The sequence below is a fragment of the Patella vulgata genome, chromosome 6, assembly GCF_932274485.2.
Source record: "Patella vulgata chromosome 6, xgPatVulg1.2, whole genome shotgun sequence".
Lineage (NCBI taxonomy): Eukaryota > Metazoa > Mollusca > Gastropoda > Patellidae > Patella > Patella vulgata.
In genome coordinates, this window is record NC_065884.2 from 20,804,772 (window position 1) to 20,828,422 (window position 23,651).

At 35.5% G+C, this 23,651-nt stretch overlaps 4 protein-coding genes across 4 annotated transcripts; 3 read left to right on the forward strand and 1 right to left on the reverse strand.

The window, feature by feature from the left end:
• Positions 1 to 80: 80 nt before the first annotated feature.
• Positions 81 to 4,892, reverse strand: LOC126824644 (2-oxoglutarate and iron-dependent oxygenase domain-containing protein 2). The gene is made up of 5 exons (XM_050553941.2): positions 4,722 to 4,892; positions 3,620 to 3,676; positions 1,767 to 1,977; positions 1,385 to 1,509; positions 81 to 875 (listed from the first exon to the last, which is right to left on the reverse strand). The coding sequence occupies exons 1-5, from the start codon at positions 4,830 to 4,832 to the stop codon at positions 354 to 356; spliced, it is 1,026 nt and encodes a 341-aa protein (XP_050409898.1). The 5' UTR covers positions 4,833 to 4,892; the 3' UTR covers positions 81 to 353.
• Positions 4,893 to 5,048: 156 nt separating this feature from the next.
• LOC126824650 (UPF0545 protein C22orf39 homolog) lies at positions 5,049 to 8,331 on the forward strand. The gene is made up of 4 exons (XM_050553948.2): positions 5,049 to 5,131; positions 5,589 to 5,634; positions 6,174 to 6,292; positions 7,033 to 8,331. The coding sequence occupies exons 1-4, from the start codon at positions 5,075 to 5,077 to the stop codon at positions 7,261 to 7,263; spliced, it is 453 nt and encodes a 150-aa protein (XP_050409905.1). The 5' UTR covers positions 5,049 to 5,074; the 3' UTR covers positions 7,264 to 8,331.
• Positions 8,332 to 12,054: 3,723 nt separating this feature from the next.
• LOC126824645 (UPF0739 protein C1orf74 homolog) lies at positions 12,055 to 14,772 on the forward strand. The gene has a single exon (XM_050553942.1). The coding sequence runs from the start codon at positions 12,333 to 12,335 to the stop codon at positions 13,098 to 13,100; it is 768 nt and encodes a 255-aa protein (XP_050409899.1). The 5' UTR covers positions 12,055 to 12,332; the 3' UTR covers positions 13,101 to 14,772.
• Positions 14,773 to 16,317: 1,545 nt separating this feature from the next.
• On the forward strand, positions 16,318 to 22,972 carry LOC126824648 (vacuolar protein sorting-associated protein 29). The gene is made up of 4 exons (XM_050553946.1): positions 16,318 to 16,460; positions 18,668 to 18,859; positions 19,922 to 20,157; positions 21,309 to 22,972. The coding sequence occupies exons 1-4, from the start codon at positions 16,458 to 16,460 to the stop codon at positions 21,424 to 21,426; spliced, it is 549 nt and encodes a 182-aa protein (XP_050409903.1). The 5' UTR covers positions 16,318 to 16,457; the 3' UTR covers positions 21,427 to 22,972.
• Positions 22,973 to 23,651: the final 679 nt, after the last annotated feature.

Below are 23,651 nucleotides of genomic sequence, written 5' to 3' on the forward strand. Positions count from 1 at the left end.
TGTTGGACTGTGATTTGAAAGCTCTTCTTAGTAGGTAAGCCTAGCAAGCTTTTTCGAGTCAGAACATTAACAGTCGTGTTATCCTGAGATGGTTTGAGGTAGAAAACAATGATAGATACTGGAACATGTGGGTAGCGTTACAAGTTTATTATGTATCAATTATTAGAGGAATTTGAGAGTTGTCTATTCCTTGTCCACAATCTCATAATCTTGGACCGCTACGTTTAATAAATCTAAAAAGTATCCAGTTATGAAAACTACCCTACAAAAAGGACATACAACCCTGCCCATACCAAAAATAAAAAAGTCAACTACATGTATATGGTTTGAGATAAAAATATTTAATTGATAGACTATAAAGTAGCACATAACTCCACCATTTTACCAGTTGTAAAACCATCGCCGAAACCCGAACATGGGACAAGAGTAGGTCTTTTGTTACACATGGGACAAAGTTTATTTCTTATTTCTGATGACCTCATCCATATTATTATATTATATCTCTCGCCAGAGGTAAGTGGGGAAGCACCGTGCATATGTTGTCCTCTATGTAATAACCCCACACCTAGTTGATGATCATACTTGGTAAATCCCGACGTTGATACTTTACCGCTATTCGATTTCATGTCACCGAAATAAAGTCCACTTCCAGTAAACTGTTTACCGAGCGCAATATTTAGCGTCACCTCACTATTATCATAATGATAACTCAAATTTATATCATGTCCCAGTTTATATGTTACAACAAAAGCTTTGTGTGAATCAAGACAATCTCCACCCCAATCTGGATACAGAATTGATGTAATAGGTCGAAGATAGATTTCCCTCAATGGTGTTATAAAATCTTCATCAAATCCAAGTTCATTTAGCAAAATCTATAATTAAAAAAACAAAAAAACAATTGATGTCCGTTCATTTTAACAATCCAATTACAAGAATAAAGAATGGCGATAGTTTACTACAACCGCTAGAATTATTTTAGATTTCTTTACACATTGACAATGTTCAAGATTGGCGTAGACAAAATAAATTATTTCCTCTAGATAATTCTGTCCCTCGAATTAACTATGTTAAACAGAGAACAATGCCTGACTTTAATTAGAATTAAGTTACGGGAACTAGCTGCCGGATTTCGAGGTTACCAAATTCGTGATAACCAGCTTTAACGGAACGTATAGAAGACTCTAGAGTAAATTTGAATATATATAAAACGTTATAGATATCGAGTGTTCTGCATATCATAAGAATACACTGCCTCTGACACATTCGTCACTACTTTAATTTAAAGTGATTTATAGCTAAATGACCAATGGGTTATGAGTTAGATCAGTGTATCAGAAAATCGTAATTTCTTCGATCAATAATTTAAATAAAAGCAACATACCCCATAGTTATTCATTGTATTCGGTCTTCCTTTGGGGCATTCGCTCTTCTCAAAATTTTCTATTTCTTGGATAAACAATTCACAGAACTCTTTCGTAAAAACAGGAAAACTGTACACTTGATTAGCTGTAAATGAAAAAAAAACATACATGCATTTTATTGTAATATGCAATTAACAAACACTCAATATGGAACAAAATTACTATTTTAAATTTTCCATATTAAGTTTTTGTGTTGATTTCGTTTGTCAATTGCTAAATGCTGCTCAAAGAAAATATGCTATTAGTTTTAAAAAAAATATGTTGAAGCTCAGATTGCAAGCAAATTATTTTTATGGCCTCACATTATTCTAACATAATTCTCATCGAAAAAATCAAACTTACCGGCTTCGCATGATAAGTGGTTCAAAATATCTTTCAATTTCACGTGTGGATTGTTACACAGATGCCAAATTTCTAGAAATTTTGGGTGTAGATATTGTTGTTTGAGTGTATATATTGCTGGATGATATGGTTTATATAAATCTTTAATAATCTGTTTCCTTCTTATAAGATCTTTATTCGCATTTTTTCTTCGATTAACTTCCAATAATATCTGCAAGAAAAATTTATTTTCTTTTTGTAAACACAATTAGAACAGCTAAAGCCAGTTATCGCGAACTTGGTTTTCTCGAATAGCTTTAGGTACAGGTCACCCGTCATTATAATGTTCCAGTTAGTGTCTGTGCAATGCCGATGGCGTGGCATATTTCCAGCTAAAATACAGATTTAAAATTGCCAATATTACATTATAATATCTGTAGGTTAGGCCTATATGTGGTGTTTTCTGGCATATACATTTCTCGGGTTCCTTTAAAACCTACATCCGCTGTTGGGCTTATTTTAAGGTTGTATTGTCCAAGTACGGTTTCCGGTGTTTTGGATTCCGTGAAAATTTCCAGAATCTGACTTCGGATAACACGATATCCCGCTTATAACAGGATTAACATATTTATATTTATAACCGCGTGTCAGTATCATTAACAGTCCAAAGAAATATCCAAAGTCGACCCAAAGGCAAACGAAGCTACACTGTCACCAGCATCTGACGATCGATGTTCTGCCATGTAATTTACGTGCTTTAGGTGGTGGCGGGAACACGTCAACAAACAAAACTTTTGAAATAGAAATCGAAAGTGGTCGGTGATTATAATGATAGCTCAGTTTCCTCATACAGTCTTCTGAGATTCACAAGGCTACAAACCATTTTGTTCAAAGTACGGATTTCAGATTTTCAAAGCACGGATTTTTTATCTAGAGGCACGCCCGTACCTGTAGGCACGTTAATAGGCCCTGTACCGAAACATTCTCAAACGGTTAATAAAATAAGTGGTTCCCCTTGTCAGTGATGCAGGACGGAGGGCCTGACAAGGACAGCTGTCTAGTCCTTCGGATGAGAGGAAAAACCGAGGTCCCGTGTATACATTGGAATGCACGTAAAAGATCCCTTGGCATTTGGAATTCGATATAAGAGTAGGCGATAGTACCGCTGCCAGGGCAAAATTTCCCTCATAGCACACTGTATGGCGTATGCCCGTCTTCATTAGCCTAGTTTAGGAGCAGAACAGTAGGACGTTAAACCCCATTTCATTTCATTTAATAAAATAAGCCGTCGAAAGGAAATCCGTCCATTCTAGAAACAAAACTATCGACAAGGGTAACCTCAAATGTTACATACAGTGACACATCCATCACAATTAGATTGTTATGGCTAGGGGTCCTTAAATGATACATTTTGCAACACGACACAGTTATATGGGCAGAATTAAAGCGTCATCATGTTACCGATTTCTTTTTTTTTATTTTGAATCAATATATTAAATTTCTAATAATGCCCACTTAAATTTATTTGAACTAGGCATTATTGCCTTTGAATTTGAAGTTACTGGGACACCGCATAAAATTGTAAACATAGGCGGCAAGCTTAAACGAGTGCAAATATTTTTTTGGTTTTTGGAGGTTCCTCCCTGCTTTTTTTAAATATTGGATAATAATTACTTGTCAGGTAAATATTTTGCATTGTTATCAATGTTTTCATTTCTATAAATGGGAAAAACTCCACTATAATTGGGTTTTAACACCATATTCGTTTAGAGTAAAGTAAAATTATGTGGTTCTTTATGAAACTAGTTTTTGGGCATACAATGTAGATGTTTATTCACCGTTGCTAATAAAAAAAAAACTGGAAGTTGAATTACCGTTTGCAATACATGATCTAGTTGTTCATTTGTATCACACCCTTTCTCTCTTAATATCTGAAACAAGAAAACAAATAGAAACAACGCCTTTATCTAAGAATGGAATTTGATTTTAGATTTTCAATATATCATAATGTCACAATATAATGTTTTAATTTGGATTTTATATCGTCATTCTGCGATAATTAATCAACATTTTGAAGTTTCGATCTTTTTGATTAGTATAATAATGATTCTTTTATTTTGGTTCGTATTGACGTATAATATATACTCTTTAAAAAAAAGTAGGGGATATTCAGAAACAATACAAAACTGCAGACATGCAATGCTGTTTTTATTAGAGGTAACCAGTGTATGTTAATAACAGGCCAATTGCCTACACATGAACATAAACAGTTCATATGGGCGGCTTATCTGACAGCCCCATTTCACTCACAGAGAGAAACACCGTCAAAAGTGAACATTGACGTTTTTGATTTTTGTCTTAATGATGCTTAATTGCTCCACCAATCCTCAGACATTCAGCAATTCGTCGTGACCTGCTCCTAATCAACCGTCCAATCACGATTTGGGGCAATCTAAGCCACTCCTCTTGCAGTGCCACGGCCAATTCTTGCAGTGTCGTCGTTTGACGTTGACGTCGACGAACACGTCTCCCGATCAAAGTAACAAGTATGCAAGAACCGATAGAAAAGCAAACATGGATAGATAAACCAGCACGCGGCAGTTTTCATCAACCTTTCCTTGAAGTGTCAAATTTGACAATGACCCCCCCCCCCCCCCCCCACGTGTATGGCGCTATTGCGTGTCCATGTGCAGCTCAGTGGTTCTGTTGGGGCGACAAGTTCTTCATCTAGCTGTGAACATACTCTCAGAGCATGTCAAATGTCCATGACTATTTATCATATCGCAACCTGCATAGGTATTTGGATTTCAATAACCCCTACTTTTTTTGAAGAGTGTATATAATATTATTTTTTTAACGATTAATACATGTTGTAGGTTGTTCCCCTTTAAGTTGTTACTAAATTTAGTAATAGCCTACTAACACGTATAATGTCCAAATAACCAGTTATTTGATAAATATTTAAAGTTTGACAACCTGTTCATATTCTTGTCTGAACTGCTCCTCGTCAATAAATTTAACGTGTATTTTATATTCTTCAAGGAAAATGTTATTAGTATAATAACAGGCACAATTATAAAATGTCATCTCCTTTCTGTTTGTTTACATAAGTAAAACTACGCTAATAATTGTGCCCAGAATCAGTTTGACGAAACGAAAGACAATATAATGATATTTCAATGAATATCTGTGTTACAAAACATTCACCAATTTAACAACGAGACATTCATTAAAACCGTTTTTTATATTCCTGTCGGTTCAAGCTGCAAATATTAAATATGTACAGTTTCGTTTCGTTTACAGCATTCGGTTGTTATTAATTTAGCAAGATGTCTGCGCCCAGTGAGGAGAATGGTGCTGCTGATATTTTTGAGGATGCTTGGCTGGTAAGTAGTATACCTTAGGGTTACTGTAGTTGTGTTCTTGCTCTATATAAAACAAAGCGTAATTTTCGACATGAAACCCAACTAAGTATTGGATTTACTTTCATTGAATTCGACCTCTTCTATTGTGCGCCCGTGAAAAAGGTCATGGTTTTCCAAACCAAACGAAGGGACGCAACTCCAATTTTAAACGTCAGACTACCCATTCTATCCACAAGTATTATTAGGCAATTCATAAGTATCAGTTATCAAATCTATTGCATTTTAGTTTCTTTTTCAACGAGAAAAGGCATTTGTTTAGTTCTTAAAAGGGTCTAGCAATAGAGTCAATGTAGTCTAGATTGCTGATGGATGTCCATACTTCATAACATTTTTCGAAAACAGTATTCGTACACTTGTCCATAAAATTGTCAATACCCATACTGCATACATGTATTTATCTTCTTTTTCTTTTTTTCAGGTTCGACCATGTGAAATGTATAGTGAAGAATATTTGGAATGCAAAAGTAAGGCATTTATGATGTTTCTTCAGGGTTTTTCTTTTGTTTTCTCATAAATATTTCATGATAAATGTCACATGCACCTATAAGAAGGATTAAATCTGATGAACAACTGTTAGAAATGCCCATTTATAGCCCTTCAGCATGAACATAAATGAGCAAGGTCATATAAATTAGTCACGAAACTTAGGTTCTGTGGTAACTACAATAATTCCAAGGCATCTGAATTGAAAATGACTCTCGTCTACACTTTGCATGTCATGCATATATAAGTAACTATGTTAGTACCAGTTTTGGGTCTATAGTAAGCCTGCACATCGGTTCATCCCTGTTTGCAATAGTTGAATGATGAAAATTTTCAATTGTTGAAAGTTATTGTGTCTTTGTGCTTCAGTAAAATGGAAATGGTTGAGTTAGATGTACATTTACATGTAGATCTACCTTCAAGCCTCTTATTAGAACTTGTAAAGTTATAGAACATGATATTCATTGATTGATAATGGTTGATAAATAATAAATAGATTGTTTGAAATATTATTATTCAGGTTGGAAAGGAAGATTTCATCAGAAATATATATTTGGTGAAACTTTAGACTGTAGAAAATGGAAAGAAAATTACGATAACTGCATGAAATTTAGAAACTATAAAGATACTGAAGCCATGGTTAGTCTTTTTGTTTTAAAAGACTTTTTACTGTCTTCTTTAGGCGATGGATCTTCAAGACATGAAACCTTCAGCCCATCTTCATGCTATTTTAAATAATCACACAGAATCAATTCTAACAATAATTTATAATCATAATCATTTTTTATTCTGTTTAGTGTTGCACATTCTGTATCAAAATCAGTGATAATGGGATAAAGTGAACGGCTAAAAATATGTCCTTGTGGCTGCAGAGCATGAAATACAATATTTAAATTTGAATCAGACAATTCATTTTCCACTTCAGATCAGACAGGACATGGCCTGACACAGATCTGGGGAAATTGTTTTGGATTCAATGATTGATTGATTTCGTTTGGATTCAATTATTGATTGAATTCGTGTGGATCCAATTATTGATTGATTTAGCTTGGATTCCATTATTTATTGATTTCGTTTGGATTCCACTACCTGCCCTTTCAGAACAACTAAAATCTACCAGGTTTAAAACTTTAGATCTCAGCATGGTTAGAGAAGACCTCACAGGATTTTTTCACATCCAGTTACGAACTGTCAAAAGGTGCATACACATCGGCAAGCACAGTTGGAATTCAACAAAAATTGCACGGAAAGCCACTGTTTGAACAAATTCTTCGCCCCAGCATTTGTGACTATATGAAATAAAATTAACCATATGTTAGTCTCAAAATGATCAAACTATTCTGATAATGAGACATTTAACGCCATTACTTTCCTTTCAGAAAAAAGTGATTGAAGATGAAAGATTACGAAGAGAAAAAAGGCTAGCTGCAGCACGAGACAACAATACATGGGAATATAGAAGAGAGCCACCAGAAGACTGGAATAGACCACTTCCAGAATGGAGTAAGCTACACGAGCAAACAAGGCTAGCAAAATATCAACAATTAAAGGAAGAAGGCAAATTAGCAGAACTTGATAAATATACTGTTAAGATGTGTGTTATATCCTGATAATGATTTTAGAAATGTAAACAGATATTTTAGGTGTGCTATTTATGTGTGAATGAAAACAACTTTAAAACTATTAAAAACGGGTAGTCTTTAAAAAAATACCTACAGGATTAAAGAACAGCTTTATTTAATAGCATATTCCTAGGAAATTATAAGTGGATGTAACATCATGTCTGGGCTTTCTACAAATGTTGTGCCGATGTCTGGAAATGTGATTTGAGACATTATTTTGTATTTTAATTAAATGTTAAATAATCAATTTGAGTAAATTTTAGGGTGAATTGAGCCGTGGAAATTTAGATACAAGTAGGGGTATACGCCTTTGACCTCTAAAATCATTTAGTGGTGGGAGTCACCGTGGGTAAGACGCTGGAGGTCGCATGTTCATTTCCTGCATTGGCCGAGAAAGTTCATTGGGATTTTCCGACGTGGTTTCCCCTTGTCAGAGGTGCAGGACGGAGGGCCTGACAAGGACAGTTTTCCAGTCATTCTGATGGGACAAAAAACTGAGGTCCCGTGTATACATCGACGTGTACGTAAAAGGTCCCTTGGCAGTTGGAATTTGATATAAGAGTAGGCGATAGTGCCCCTGCCTGGGCAAAATTTCCCCCATAGCACACTGTATGGCGTATGACCGTCTTGATTAGCCTAGTCGGAGCAGAACAGTAGGATGTTAAACCCCATTTTATTCTTATATTAAATTACAACTGCCAAGGGTTCTTTAACGTACACACCAATGATTATACATGGTCCCTTGCCATCTCTGCCCTGTATCACTGACATGGTGGAACCGTGCTAATACCAAGATCAAAGTTCAAACACATGACCTCTAGGTTAGCAAATCACCATGGATTTGTTTCTCTTTGAAGAATCACACATGTATGCATAACATAAACATTACCAGTAGCTTTTACTGTGTTCTGCACAATTTGGATTGAAAATATTTCTGTTTTTATTATTGTTTATTTTGTTATTTATAACCCATCATAAATGTACATTTTTGTATAAAAATCAATTGTTTATATTATGTTTTGTAAGTTGAATGACAAATATATTTCTCGGTTGATCTTTTTGATTGTATCTATAAATACATATATTCTGATGTATACAATGGGGGAGCCACATTGGCTCAGTGAGTAGGACGTTGGCTTGCTGACCTTGAGGTCACATGTTCGATCCCTGTGTTGACTGAGGAAGTTATCTGGATTTTCCAGCATGGTTTCCCCTTGTCAGAGGTGCAGGATGGAGGGCCTGACAAGGGACATTGTATCGTCGTTCGGATGGGATGGAAAAACAAGGTCATGTTTACACATTGGCATGCACGTTAAAGAATTCTTGGCAGTTGTAATTAATGTAAGCCCCATTTTATTTCATTTCCCACGAATGGATTGAAACATAAACAGTTACTGGAGCTGGCAAATCCTGGTGCTATTAGTATCATAATGGAGATGATCGAACTAATAATAAAATGATATGAAATAATGGATGGGAATACACCTTGCTGTGTGCTATTAGGGAAATTTTGCCCGAACAGCAGTGCTACAGCCTACTTTTATTTCAAATTCCAACTGTCAAGGGTTCTTTTATGTGTGCGTCAATGTGACTAACAATAACAAACATAGGATAAAGTTGAAGTTGTTTAAAGCCATTCAAGTTATTTGTGTGTGGAAACATCTACATGTAGCTAGAAGTGACACTTGTGTTTAAATGTGTCCCCCTCATCCTGTGGATCTACCCTTGAGCTGAAAGTGATTATTATAAATCACAATATATTAGAATAATTAAATAATTTATATCCTATTTTTTTATATGAATAGTAATGTGTATATTAATCTAAACAACTATTGTCATTTCTTCCTTCAAGTATATATTGTAATCATATTTTCCTCCCCTAATATCACCCAATAACACATTCTACAGTAGATATCGCTTGTATGATAACTTTCATATTCTACATGAATTTGGTTGGTCAATTAAAAAGGCTGGAAAGGGTTGGGTGACAAATGAAATCTTCTATTCGTCTTTTTTGACATCGAAAAATATCAACACTCCTCGATAAAGGAAAGAAATACTATAAAAAAAAAAAATCGGCAAAGCCTCGTTCTTTTTTCATTATCGACTTGTGTTGATTTTTTATTTTATATCAAAAAAAGTAAGACTCGTAGGAGTTTCTCTATTTATCTGAAAACATCCTGAAAATAAAAGCATATCCTACTTTGTCACCCTCAACAATATCGATACATATAACTCGACATACATAGGCACAATGCTCATGTTGTGTGTGTGGGGGGGGGGGGGGCAATATGGCTGCTTTTTTTAAAACGAGTTACCATTAAAGGATTAATACCCTGTCCATAGACTTTATGTGATAATATTTGTTAAGCAGATTCTAAATATAATTATGAGATAAGATCGTTACTATGCGGGGGGGGGCGGGGGTTGGATGGCTGAATGGTTAGCGTGTGTGCGCTGTATCATAAAGTCTGTCATTGAGTCAAGTGGCGTGGTTTCAAATCCCCGGTTGTACGTGACAAGGAGTAGGGTCGCCTGTCCAACCTCGTGGGTTTTCTCCATGTCCTCCGGTTTCCTCCCACTGCTAAATCGAATCCCCGGTTGTACGTGACAAGGAGTAGGGTCGCCTGTCCAACCTCGTGGGTTTTCTCTGGGTCCTCCGGTTTCCTCCCACTGCTAAAGACCCCTACGCGCAAGCGAATTATTGAAATAAAATTGAACCATATGTTAGTCCCGAAATGACCTAGTTTGTGTCGAGTGGACGTTAAACCCCATTTCTCTCTCTCTCCCACTGCTAAAGACCCCTATGCGCAAGCGAATTATTGAAATAAAATTAAACCATATGTTAGTCCCAAAATGACCTGGTTTGTGTCGAGTGGACGTTAAACCCCATTTCTCTACCTCTCTCTCTCTCGTTACTATAGTTGACCCCTACCCTTTTTCCACTCATTCCGATATAGTAACGGGAAAATCTTAGCAAAACACGCTGCTGAACACCGGAGAGATGTAGAGTAGATACCCTGTAAAGACAAGATTTGTAGTTGTAAGAGGATATTAGTTCGGACTGAATATTCAAATCAAACGTCAACTATAAAATTCGAATTAAATGCACTTTTATTCAAATTTACAAATTTTAACTTCTATCTAAATATAGAGTCATGTCCAAAATTCGCCCCTCAAAGATGACATTTCGTGTTTCTGTCAGTCCAAGGAATGTATACAGTATCTGTCCGAAATTCCGTCGCATTGATGAAATTCCACTGTCGGGGATGATGCCCCTTCCTTTCCCACAGTAAAGAGGCGGGTTGTGGAATTTAAGCGTGGCAGAGAGAGCCTTGATGATGACCCGCGTCATGGAAGGCCACCAACAGCAACTATTCAAGAAAACATTACCCGGGTGTATGACATGTTGATGGCTGATCGACGATTGAACTCTGTAGCAAGATTGCTATCTATAGAATTTTTGCCTTTTAAATTAGTAGCATTGAATTATTGATCTCTTTGTCTAATTATTAGATTCACACATTGTATAGAAGTCATATTGTATCATATGCGCTTAAATCAAATTGAGTTACAAATTAACACAGAGTTACAAAACTAAAACATGGCTAGTTCTATGGAAACAAAATATCACCAGATAACACGTGTGAAACTTCTGGTGTACATTTCCACTATCCATACAAGGGTGGTTTCCGACTTCATTAGACTAATTAACCAATCTTTATAATTAATTACGTCATATTTGACCAATTAGATAATTGAAGGTCCATACCCAGAGCTACAAGACTATCATATCTCTGTGCATTCGTGTGACAGATGTAGCAATTTCTATCAGCAAACTCGCCCCAGCGAGTCTGGGTGCATTGGGATTGAGAGAATGATTTTATTGTAATCTATTATGCATTGTGCCATATGTAAGCAGCTTGATATATAAAATGTAACAACGAACTGTTGCATTGTTATTCCTGGTAAGACAACCGTCTTAACTACTGACAAGACAAACGTCTTAACTACTTAGATACGAAAAAGAGAATACACAACGTGAAAAGGAAGCCAAAGAAGACAAGTGAAAATAATATCCAGGGCTGTTCTAAAATATGTAGCAGAAGAGAGTATGCGCCGCCGTCTGTAATCCGAAATTTTTTCGGGCATCTCGGGTTCGCCCCCCCCCCCACCTAACAGGCATCGAACCCGTACGCCTATGTAAGTATTATTCTGAAAGTCTATTATAATAATTTCATAATCGTATCAATGTCCAGGTCGCGACCTTTAGAATATTGGATGTGTTTACATACGTAAATAACTTTTTATTCATTTATTGGTAACATACTATATATTATCAAAATATTCCGGGCCAAAAAGCAAAGATTATAATGGTGATGTGCGATTAATTTTCTACATATCATTTATTCTCAATGTTGGTTTTGAAATGTGTATGACGAATTGAAATTTAACTTAAACTGGCTTAAATAAAAGCTCACATAGTCATGATATTAGTTTAATTAGTTTAATGTCTTTATATATGGTGGTCCCAATCTACCACAAATCAGCTTTGACTTTTATTTGGGATCAACCATGGTCCGAATCAGCTTGCGTTCATAATTATTAAGATACGCTGACACATCACAAATGCTGCCGGTTTCGGTCAAACATATGACAATTTACCCACTACATATATGTAATTAGATTTCCACAGCTGTAGTCACAACAGGGACTTGTTAATGTTCAACTTCGGTCGGAAATTGAGAGACAGGATATTCGAGACAAATAAAGAGTTGTTTCCCTTTACATGGCATGACTACTAGTAGTGGGTTTTCCTTTAATCGTATTTTGGAAGGATGCAATTGTTTAGGTCAAATAATGGAAAGCCAGAACAAAGTGTAACATTTTATACATATCTGCAACACATGGAGTCATTTTAGTTGGATAATTTAGCTGTTGTCATGGTCTTAAATTTCTTACCAATAGACTTGAATTGTGTTCTTGATTAACTAGACACTCGGCATCGAGAACTATTTTTTAGCAACAAAAATGAACAACCGTAAATACTGTAGTACATGTATTTAATTTATATGGATACAATGACGAGTCTGAATTCTGCTTCCCCCTTTCCCGACTCTAAATGGAAAACCGTTGTTCAAAAACATGTGGGTAGAAAAATCGGTCAGAAATATCGAAACATTGGACTTCAAATTCTCGCTGTGGATAAAGGCGTCAAGTGTGGATTTTTGTTAGATTTTTCACTGCCAATAGAAACATTGCAGTTATTCTTGAGAGAATTATACGCGGAAAAACTTATTGGCAACGGCCTCAAAATTATTGATATTGGGCTGGACAAAATGATTTATAATGTGTACTCTCTCAAAGATGCACAGTCGAAATGGGATGAGATTTGCTTCATCGACATTTCCAAGACTAACAAGACACCATGTTTACTTGCATCCACAAATGATAAGTTGTTGGGAACACGTGAAGTATTTGAAACACTAGATATCAGTAATGATGTGGCTAAAATAGATGTTGATAATAAAATCGCCAATCCATCCACATTATTCGGTGTCCAAATCGGTTATCCGGTCGTTTACTGGTATGAAATGACAGGTGATAATAGCAACTGCTTGGATATGGAACCTTTAAAATGTGTCCAAGTGTTGTGTCAACGACATATTCTGTACAGCTTTAGCGTACCAGTTTGTCTTTGGGACATTATGGAGAAAATTGTCACAGCGTGGTTTGATTTATTATTATCAAAATGCCAATCCTCATATTTTCACAACCTTCGTTTAAAGATTGAAACTGTTTGCTTACCGCAAGTTTGTTTATAATATTGTGCCTATTGAAATAAAGAATTCAATAATTATTTCAAAAACGTTTTAGCCGTACAGTTTGAATTACGTGGAATGTCAGTTAGCTCTTCCGAAATTTCGATTTTGATGTACACAAATGTAAAGGTTAGAACCATGAAAAAAAACCGTGTGTTGAAACAACACAAACTTGTGTTATCTTCAACACAAGTTAGGTGTCACTGTTTAACAACACAAACTTGGGTTGAAACAGCACAAACTTGTGTTAAACTTTGAAATAACCTAAACGTCTGTTAAAGTTTATCAAATAACACAAGTTTGTGTTATAAAAGATATAATTTAAATATAATAACAGCGAAACGAAGCACTAATAAAATTATTAAGTATGCACTAAATTGAAATACTTTTGAACAATGAAAAGGGCAATAAGAGAGAAATGGGGTTTAACGTCAACACGACACAAACTAGGTCATTTCGGGACTAACACAATCATGGTCCAATTTTATTTCAATAATTCGCTTGCACGTAGGAGTCTTTAGCAGTAGGAGGAAACCGGAGGACCTGAATAAAACACACGAGGTTGGACAGGCGACCCTCCTTGTCACGTACGACCGGGGAATCGAAACCACGCCAGTTGACTCAGTGACAGACCTTATGATACGGCGATCACGTGCTAACCATTCGGCCATTTGTGGGGCATCTAAAATAACTAACATACACAGAACTAACCAAAGAAATATGCACTATTCTAGAATTTATGAAATGATGTAGAACCCGTGACCTCGGTTTTCCGTCCCATACGAACGACTAGACAACTGTCCTTGTCAGGCCCTCCGTCCTGCATCACTGACAGGGGGGTGGGGGCACGCCGGAAAATCTGGATGAACTTTCTCGGCCAATGCAGGCCAACGTCTTACCCACTTAGCCACCGTGAACCCCCTCTCCTGCTGATTTAAAATAAAATACAAAATGAAACTTATACCTAAAAAGAGCACCAATGGAATAATATACAAGCACCAGGATTACCGGTTATTAAAACATAAATACCAGAGAAATATTAAATAATATGTACAAAATATTTTCTTGCAAGTCATAAGCGGGGGGGGGGGGGCACAGTGGCTATGTGAATGTAAGATGTTGACTCGCTAAGAAATATGCACTATAGAAACCTTTGCTCATTAAAATAAAACAAACGTAAAATGAAACTTTTGTACATAAATGGAACATTCATTGAATAATATACAACCACCTGGATTACGTACAGGTTATTACAAAATAAATGAAACATAAATATCAGAGAAAATGGCAAATATTGAATAATATGTACAAAATATTTACATACAATTCATGTATGTGGATAATTGTGTATTAGATGCCGGCTCGCTAACCCGGAGGTCTTGTATTTGGTCCCTGTGTTGGCCGAGAAAGTTCATCTGGCAGTGGTGTGGGGCGAAGGGCCTGGCAACGGATAATGTAGAGTCATTCGGAAGGGACGAAAACGCAAGTTGATTATGGTCTGGATAGGTTAACTATTGTCTAATTAATAGTTTATAAAGAAAGACCTGCAATAGGCAGATTTGGCTCGTGCATAATGTATAATGTTTAATATTTTATAATCAGTACACAAGTCGTGTATTCTATGGTTTCGGGCATCATTTGTAATGAACAAATAAAAACATATCCTACAAGACAATGTGGTAGTAATTAATAAAGGCTGATTCACAAACGACAAAATAACAATAAAAAAGCGTGTAGAATGGATTAAGGAGGCGTAAACGACTGCCGTTCAATTTGAACTGTTCACGTATTTCACCGAAAATAATTGATTAGAAATCTCTTTTGATTAAAAGAGCTAATATTTGGGAGCCAGGAATGGACACAAATGTAACTGATTTACATTCAATCGTTTCTATTTTTGCTGTAATTTCTAATCAGTTATGTTCGGCGAAATACGCCAGAAGTCTAAATCGAATGGCAATCTCTGGCGTCTGGTTATTCCAGTCTACACCGATATTATTTATTGTGCATGCTCTCCAGATAAGAATATGTCGTCACCGTTTGGCTTTGAATGATACTGAGTTAGAGATATTAGCTATTTTAAATACCACGAATTTTTACTGAATTGACTATGGATTAAAACAATTTGTCTGGGGCCACACTACTTTGTGCGACATTTTTCGGGCATCGATTATTTGTGAATGCAGTTGCAACAGACTGTTTGGATGGATGGAATTCATTGGGATTTCGGTTACAAAACAATTGGACAACTTTGAAGTTGCTTAACTCACGGGCTATAATAGCAGAAAAACACATTTTCTCCGGGAGGCCAGGCCCCTATACCCCACGACGTTTGGTTGGTGGTTTGGGATTCAGGTCAGCCATCTCAGGCAGGTTATTGGAAAACATTGGGGTTGCTGTATTCACAGGCTGGTATAGCAGGAAAACGCGTTTGCGGCAGTTAAATTTTCAAATTTTTCTCCCAATGATGCGGTCTGCGTGGACTGTAAACGATTATTGGAATTCGATCCAGCCATACTAAGCAAATATTACACCTCTTTGAAGTTGCCATATTCAAGGACGGGAATAGAACAAAAACGCGTTGTGGCCGTCTGTAATCCGAAATTTTTTCGGGCGTTTCGGGCTCTGTCCCCTACCGCCTAATAGTCATCGAACCCGTAGCCGCGCCTATATGCTTTTCAGCCAGCCCTCGTAAATCTCTGATCTGGCCTATACACCTCTTGCCACATTGCTAATCGTCCTTCCACTCTCGCGCTCACGATTTGTTTCCTCGGTCTCTCATACAACATTTTGATCTGTAAATAATGATGATGTTTCATATAGTGAAAGGTGATTTTGTTCTTTCTTCGAGGGGTCGCCATCAGACATGGTTTCTGGAATGGGGTCGCAACCAAGAAAAGGTTGGGAATCACTGATAAAGACGGACAAAAAACTACTACGGATCACAGACAATTCTGTCCCTATACTTCCAATACAGCTATTAATTAAAGGGGTATCCAGTTGAGCTTTCAGGAATTTGATTCGAAATTACCGTGTCATATACCGTGTAATCAACAATAATTCTCAAATATATTTGTTTCTGTGTTATTTTCAATGCATTATATATGAAACTTCGATTTTCAAAACTAAATCTGTTATTCTTACGGTTAGTTTTTTTTATTTATTTTTTTGTAAAAAAAAATTAATACATCTCGTTGAACGATTCGTAGTTCCAAGTCAATCCGTAGTTTTACAGTTTTACCGCTAGGTGTCTCGCTCAATGGATAAGTAATATTGGATGTAGAAAATGTATTAGTTTTATAATATAGATCTATTCTAATTTACTTTTTATCAGATATCCTCTGACATAATTACTTCACGATGGTATGTTCTCGGGTTTAACGTTTTAAAAGTCAAAATGTTGTTTTAAGACGTTTTAAAGCCTTATTATGCACAGTTTTTCGTGGAAGGGGGCGTGCCGTTATGTTAGGATCTCGTGACAAAAGTAAAATACCTGCTCATAATTTAATAATTATTATAAACTATTTGTGACTGAAATGATTACTGGTATAAATATGTTGTTTGCTATTCAAGGATAAGTTCGCCGGGTTTGAATCTGATTATATGTGCGTCGTTTAATCTTTGGTTTGTTGTTTACTGAGTTAGTAAGACAAATAGGCCTACTATTACTGATTACATGTCATTTGGGACTCAAAAAAATATGACCACGACATTTGGGACTCGGGTATACGACGTTTGGAACTTTGGTATACGTCGTTTGGGACTCGGGTATATGACGTTTGGGACTCGGGATAATTTTTTAGAAATAGGCCAATTCAAAACACGAAAGAAAATATTTATTAACATGAAACCCGTGGTTAGTAAAAGGCTCAACCAAACGATAAGAAATGGCAACGATCAAAGCGGGATAATAAAAGCTGATTAACTGATAATCCCGATGTTATTGCAGTATGTTCAAAGAAACCTAACGGTTCTTTGGTGGATGAGGAAAAATGTGAGTTGTCAATCATCGAGAATGGCGGCCGTGTGTTGATTGCAGTTATACCGTTTCACGAAAAAACATTAGCAGTGGTCGGTCAATCAAGCTCGTTTACTATTTGATAAAAGAGAAACAACGAAGTATTACTAAATATACACAAATTTTCAACAATATATTATTGTCAAGTTTTATACTCGCAGATAAAACAAAACAAAGGAGAAGTTTTATACTCACAGATAAAACAAAACAAAGGAGAACTAGCAGTGTTAATCGCGGTCTCAACAATTGCCGATCAAGTCAACTAAATAAAACGAAAGACAACTAAGATAGCTGTTACTATATATCTCATAAATAAATAGTCCCAACTGTCGTTTATATTGAGTCCCAAATGTTGTTTGTGTTGACTCCCAATTGACGCCAATCAAGTCCCAAACGTCGTCAACTGAGTCCCAAATGTCGTTTATGTTGAGTCCCAAATGACTAATAGGGCTAAGCTATGGTTGTAACTGCAGACCTGGGAATAATGATTTTAGTTGTAGCTGATAAACTGTCTGGACTGAATGAACCAGCCATGTACAATAACATCTGTAAAAATACAAATCTTAGCTGGACTAAATGACAGATACATATGTACTGGTCAGCCAAAGCCAGAATTTGTGCCTGACATTTCTGTAACTGCAGTGTCTTATTTCCAGAATTGTGTAACTGACTTTCAGTATGATTCTTAATAATAATCTAGATTGTTATTTTATACATATTCTTAAACCTATATTATGTAATCTGAAATGTTATCTAAATTATTAATTAGACATTAATTAACTTATCCAGACCATAATAAACTCTCAATGCCATTGTTAGCCTGCGATATTGAGTGGATTTGAATACATTTTGTAATTAAAATTGAATCGCTAATATCTCGGTTTAGAGTGAAGCAATTTGACTGAAATCTTTAGCATATTCTGTTTTCATTATCTTTTGTTTAACTATTATATTAGCGAGAACTGCCAGCTCCTTATCGTATCTTACATAATGACCCTTTAAGATAATAGTTCTCCGCTCTTCATATTTTAGTAATAGGCTACCCGCTCGACCGGTATTTTTTTGGTATAGCCTACTGTTTATCTAGGACAAAATGTGAGACATGTCTTCTAGTCTCATTTACTACCTTTCAAAAATAAAGTTTATGTCATGCCAGTATGTCTTGATGTAGCCTACATGTTGTGTTAGAATTTATGATAATGAACCTACTTAGACTATAATTTTTCCTGTAGGCCTACTTACAAACATAATTAAATCTTAACTGAATTACTTCTGTAGGCCTACATGTACTTACGAACATAAACTTAATCTTAACTGTCTGTCATCATTGATGTACTTCATAATATTAAGAGTAGATTAGATTTGTACTTATTAATTATTGAATTGAAAATATTAAGTACCATACATAATGTTTGTGTTTTGAAATATACCCAATAGTACATGTATATAGTAAATTAAAGTTACTACCTGTGCATCCATAAAATGTTATTTAGTCAGTGTTGGGGAAATAGAATTGTCCACTATACATTGTAATTTTATTCTTACCTTACAGTTAGTGTTGGTACTTGGTGATCTTCATATTCCTCATCGCTGTAACAGTGTACCATCAAGATTTAAAAAACTTTTAGTACCAGGAAAAATACAACATATATTATGTACTGGCAATTTATGTACCAAGGAATCATTTGATTACCTGAAAACCTTAGCTAGTGATGTTCATGTTGTTAGAGGAGATTTTGATGAGGTAAGTTATTTATAAAACTGGTAATATCAAATCTTTATACTCTTTAATGTGTCATTTACTCCATTCCACATAATTTGCAAATTAAGACCATCAAATAGTTAAGATCCATTGTACAAGTTTTTGAATTATTCCTTGCTCATTTTTGAAGTATTTCAAGGTCTTTAGAAAATCATCTGGTGTGAATAAGTCTCTAGCTCACTAACCACGAGGTTCCAGGTTCGATCTCAGTGCTTAGTGCGGAAGTTACTCTGGTTTTTCAGTATAGTTTCCCTAGTCAGTAGTGCAAGAGGATAGGACTGGCAAGTAACATCATCTAGTCATTTGGATGACCTGTAAAACTGAGATCCCTGGTACAACCTTGGCACTTGGAAGTCAATGAAAAGTAGACATAAATGCTGCTGTTCAGGCAATATTTTCTTCATACATATGTAGCACATTGCATGGCATACCCCGTCTTCATTAGCTTGGTTTGTGCACAAAAGTAGGACATTAAACTCGGTTTCATTTTAATTTCTTCTTCTTTGCCAAATACATGTATTACTGCGGCACATTATCTAGCTCCTGAATCAAATATAGTTTTGGTAAACGAAAATGTGATTAAAATACAGATCTATATTTCATTTCATTTCTTTATACTTTCAATGGTCTCCTCTACATGAAGATCTGACCAGTTGTAAAGGGCGGTCAGGTCAGGGGTTATATGGGTTGCTTTTGACCCTATGACATCAGACATTTGATTAATCAATCAGTGTTGATGTTTCTAGTGGAATAACCACAGTTCTGTGCACAACATGCCAAGAACTTTCCGTAACAGACCATTTCATTGGCTAATCCTTCACATCAACCAGAATGTGGGTTATATAACAACTCTTCCAGATCCTAGTGTAGCAAAGACAAGTAAAACGAATTGAACTATAAAAAAAATGAAACTAAATAGAATATGTGTTTTAATCAGATGGGTAAACGAGACTTTCAAGGCCAGATAAATGTTCAAATCAATGACAGCCTGGTCAGAGCATTTCCAGAGACTCTTCACATTTTTATTTTATTTTTATTTTTCAGAATATGAATTATCCAGAACAGAAAGTAGTAACAGTTGGACAATTTAGAATTGGTTTGTGTCATGGTCATCAAGTTGTTCCCTGGGGTGATAATGAAAGTTTAGCAATGGTACAAAGACAACTTGATGTGGACATTTTAATATCTGGTCACACTCATAAATTTGAAGCATTTGAACATGAAGGGAGATTTTATATAAATCCTGGCTCAGCTACCGGAGCTTATAATGCTTTAGATAGGTAACAAACATTGTAATTCTTACATTTTTATACACCCACATTTTCATGTGGATGTATTATGCCGTCACCCCTGTATGTCCATCCACAATTTGTTTGTAGACACTCTACGGGTCACAATTGTTATCCGATTTTGACAAAACTTGAAATATAGGTCTATCTCCCTAAGATCTCGGTTCCTTTCGATATTGGTGTGTATTATGGCTCCTGATTGTATGAAAAATCACGTTTTTAGTTTGTGGACACTCCAGAGGTCACAATTTTGATCCGAATTTGATGAAACTTGAAATGCATGTTTATAACCCAAAGATCTTGGTTCCTTTCAATAATTGCACATATGCAAACATAACTTCCTGGATTATGGCCCCATTTGTACGCAAATAGTGTAAAAGTATGTAATAGCAAGATTGTGGACACTCTAGAAGTCACAATTTTTTTCCGATTTTGATGAAACCTGAAATTTAGGATTATATTTCAAAGATGATGGCTTCTTATTAATATTTGCGCACATCGGGACGTAACTTCCTGGATTATGGCCCCTGATTGTACGATAAATCATGTTTTTAGTTGGCTTGTTCTCTATCCATCTTTTGATATGGTTGCCATTGAGGACAGAGATCTATTCTCAAATTACAGTATATACATGTAGTTCTCTGTGTGCAGAATCTGAGAACACTGTTGCAGTGTTTATCTCCCTTTTCCCCCAAATTTGCATTGTGTTTTTTGTTGACCTGTTTGTGTAGATTCAATGAAATGGGTTTGAGTTTACATCCTTTTTTTTGGTGAAAACAAAGGCTAACAAAGTTAAGAGGTTGTTTATGTTGAAATGTACCATGGATAGTCACATACATGTCACTTCAGTTTGTATAATTAGATTTACATGATCAACCTAACACATGCCTTTGAGATAGACTTTGCCACATGTTGTGGTCGAGAGCATTCAATCACAAAAAAATTTAGAAAAAAGTAAGAGCGGGCCAAATAGACAAGTCTGTGGTGCTCGATATTGCTAGATAAAATAATGAATATGTTGTCTAGGGGAGGTAACTCTTGTTTTTTTTCCCCCACTGGGGCATAAAAGAATATTTTCTGCCATAAAATATGATGAATTATTTTGTACGTAAACTGCACGCACATTTATTTTTTTATTTCAGTAATGTTGTACCATCATTTGTCATCTTGGATATCCAGCAGTCAACTGTTGTTGCATATGTTTATAAATTATTAAATGATGATGTAAAAGTTGAAAGAATAGAATACAGAAAATCTTAAAATCTTTGTGTCTGTATATACTGTATTATAAGGGGTGCCAGGACTTCATATTAGACAATTGTATCTACATTGACAAATATGAAACAGTATATAATAAGGAAAAATTGGCAAAGCTCTTTAAGTTCCTAATTTCTCGATTAATTAATTTTCCTAACACTGAACACAGGTAGACATGAGTTTCCAGTCATATTAAAGTTTACCAGTATCTGTTTATTGTTCTGAAGAACAGAATATCACCTGGCTAATGTTTTTGGTGCCCCTAAAATGTTCATCAGAATTATTTTGTTGAATAATGTCATATTTTAAATGAATAATTAGTTCTTGTTTTATCTTTGTAATACACTTAATGTGAGCTATTATTATTATTATTATTATTGTGAAGCTTAGAAATCAAATATACACTTTTCAAAAGAAGAAACGCATAGTGACATTTTGTCGTCGGTATACCCTGGCTCTACCATTGCCTCGTTGTAATAGGAACGGCGACATGTACAAAACATGTACAACTGATTTTGAAACCAAGAAACCCTTAGATTTGGGTTTCATGTGAAAAGCTTGCTAAGTTAAACTCATGTGTCTTGGTGCAATCAAACGAAAACAAATTTCGGCAACAAGTATGACCAGTCACAATTAGTGCCCCTACATTTAAAAACCAATAATGAATTTCTTTTATCATTACACATTAAAAACAACAATCCCATTCAAAATTCAAATAAAAAGTTACGAAAAATGGGCTGTGCGTTTCTTTTTTTGAAGAGTATATTTACCGCACACCTCATTATGCGACCAGAGTATAAATACTTTATGTGAAAGACAATATTGGAGAACTGTACAATATAACATATGATGATCCAAGAACACAGAATAGACTGGAATATTAGATGTCCCTTTCAACCAAAGCTGAAACCCCGCAAAAGCGCAAAAGTATCTTTCAAAACAAAAGTAGCTATGTTCCACAATGTTGAAATATGTTACCTTTAAGGGTATTCTAATACTTTCCAAGGATATGTACTAATGTCTTTTATATATTTATACATTACCAAATCTTGAAACCATCATTGTACATTTTGCAGGAGCAGACTGAAAGGATATTGTAGGTGCTTGTATATATTAGCATACAGTTTAAAGTCCTGGGCACACCAAGGAATATTTGTTGAATATAAAAGACTTTATAAAAAAAAAAGTTTTAAAAAGACCCAATATTTGTAAAGGATAATCTGAGGTGCTGTATAATTTGCTGCAAAGCCAATGATGATTCCTTGGAAATGATAGATAATGCTTGACAACTAATCCTAGTTGTGTGCAGGCCTTCGTTGATACTATGAGAGTATCTTTGGGCATATCTGATATGTCAGTCTGATTAAAACACAGATCCTATTTCGTTTCTTTTTTTTATAGTTCAAAATTTTGTTTTATTAGGCCATCGAAAGTATAAAAAACGAAACGAAATATAAATCTGTATTTTATTCAGATTGATGATACCTGGGTGCATATTGGTATATCCTTATTCCATTTTATTAATGAATAAATATGTATATACACGGTCTTACAGTGTAACTTTTGAACTACAGGTTCTGTACATTCTCCGCCCGTCTTTCTGCACTTCTGAACGGATGGGGTTCTATGGTTTAACTTAGTATAACGTTAGTGACGTTAGAGCTGGCAATAAAACGTGATTTCATTGATTATTCACTCCCGATTTGAATTTTTTTTTTAAAATTCACATTCAAAGGGATGTCTTTCATGGTGAAAATCTTGCGCTTTCGTAATTATTGTCATCGATCTGATTAAAAGTTACACAGATGCTATTTCGTTTTTATTGTTCAAAATTTCAAATCCATGTAGTGGCCATTTTGGTAAAGGACTGATTAGACATTGACATATAACTATCTATTACTCTCATAGGTGGATCTGGGCCCTTATTCACGAAAACTTAAACTAAGATACAATCGAAATTTTAAGAAATACTGCAATTCGATTGGCTGACCAGTAAAATCAATTTGCATATATCCAATGAAGTTGCAGTATTTCTTAAAATTTCGGTTGTAACTTAGTTTAAGTTTTCGTGAATAAGGGCCCAGGTGTATAAAACTGTGACCCTCGGCGGAGGAGGACGTTAAGCTCCACGATCGAACGAAAGACGGCAGTACTGCGCTCTATAGGCGGCAGCCTAGTTGGGCTAATGGATCTGCTAAGAGGGCTAAGGGAACAAATTCTCCAAAAAA

Bases quoted from the DNA above. Each gene is read 5' to 3' on its own strand.
- LOC126824644 (XM_050553941.2), bottom strand. From the start codon at position 4,832: ATGACATTTTATAATTGTGCCTGTTATTATACTAATAACATTTTCCTT. The intron at 3,677-4,721 runs GTTGTCAAACTT...TTCTTGTTTCAG, and splicing joins TCAGACAAGAATATGAACAG to ATATTAAGAGAGAAAGGGTG. The intron at 1,510-1,766 runs GTAAGTTTGATT...TTTCATTTACAG, and splicing joins CCACTTATCATGCGAAGCCG to CTAATCAAGTGTACAGTTTT.
- LOC126824650 (XM_050553948.2), top strand. From the start codon at position 5,075: ATGTCTGCGCCCAGTGAGGAGAATGGTGCTGCTGATATTTTTGAGGAT. The intron at 5,132-5,588 runs GTAAGTAGTATA...TCTTTTTTTCAG, and splicing joins TTTTTGAGGATGCTTGGCTG to GTTCGACCATGTGAAATGTA. The intron at 6,293-7,032 runs GTTAGTCTTTTT...CTTTCCTTTCAG, and splicing joins ATAAAGATACTGAAGCCATG to AAAAAAGTGATTGAAGATGA.
- LOC126824645 (XM_050553942.1), top strand. From the start codon at position 12,333: ATGTATTTAATTTATATGGATACAATGACGAGTCTGAATTCTGCTTCC.
- LOC126824648 (XM_050553946.1), top strand. The intron at 18,860-19,921 runs GTAAGTTATTTA...TTTATTTTTCAG, and splicing joins TTAGAGGAGATTTTGATGAG to AATATGAATTATCCAGAACA. The intron at 20,158-21,308 runs GTAACAAACATT...TTTTTATTTCAG, and splicing joins GCTTATAATGCTTTAGATAG to TAATGTTGTACCATCATTTG.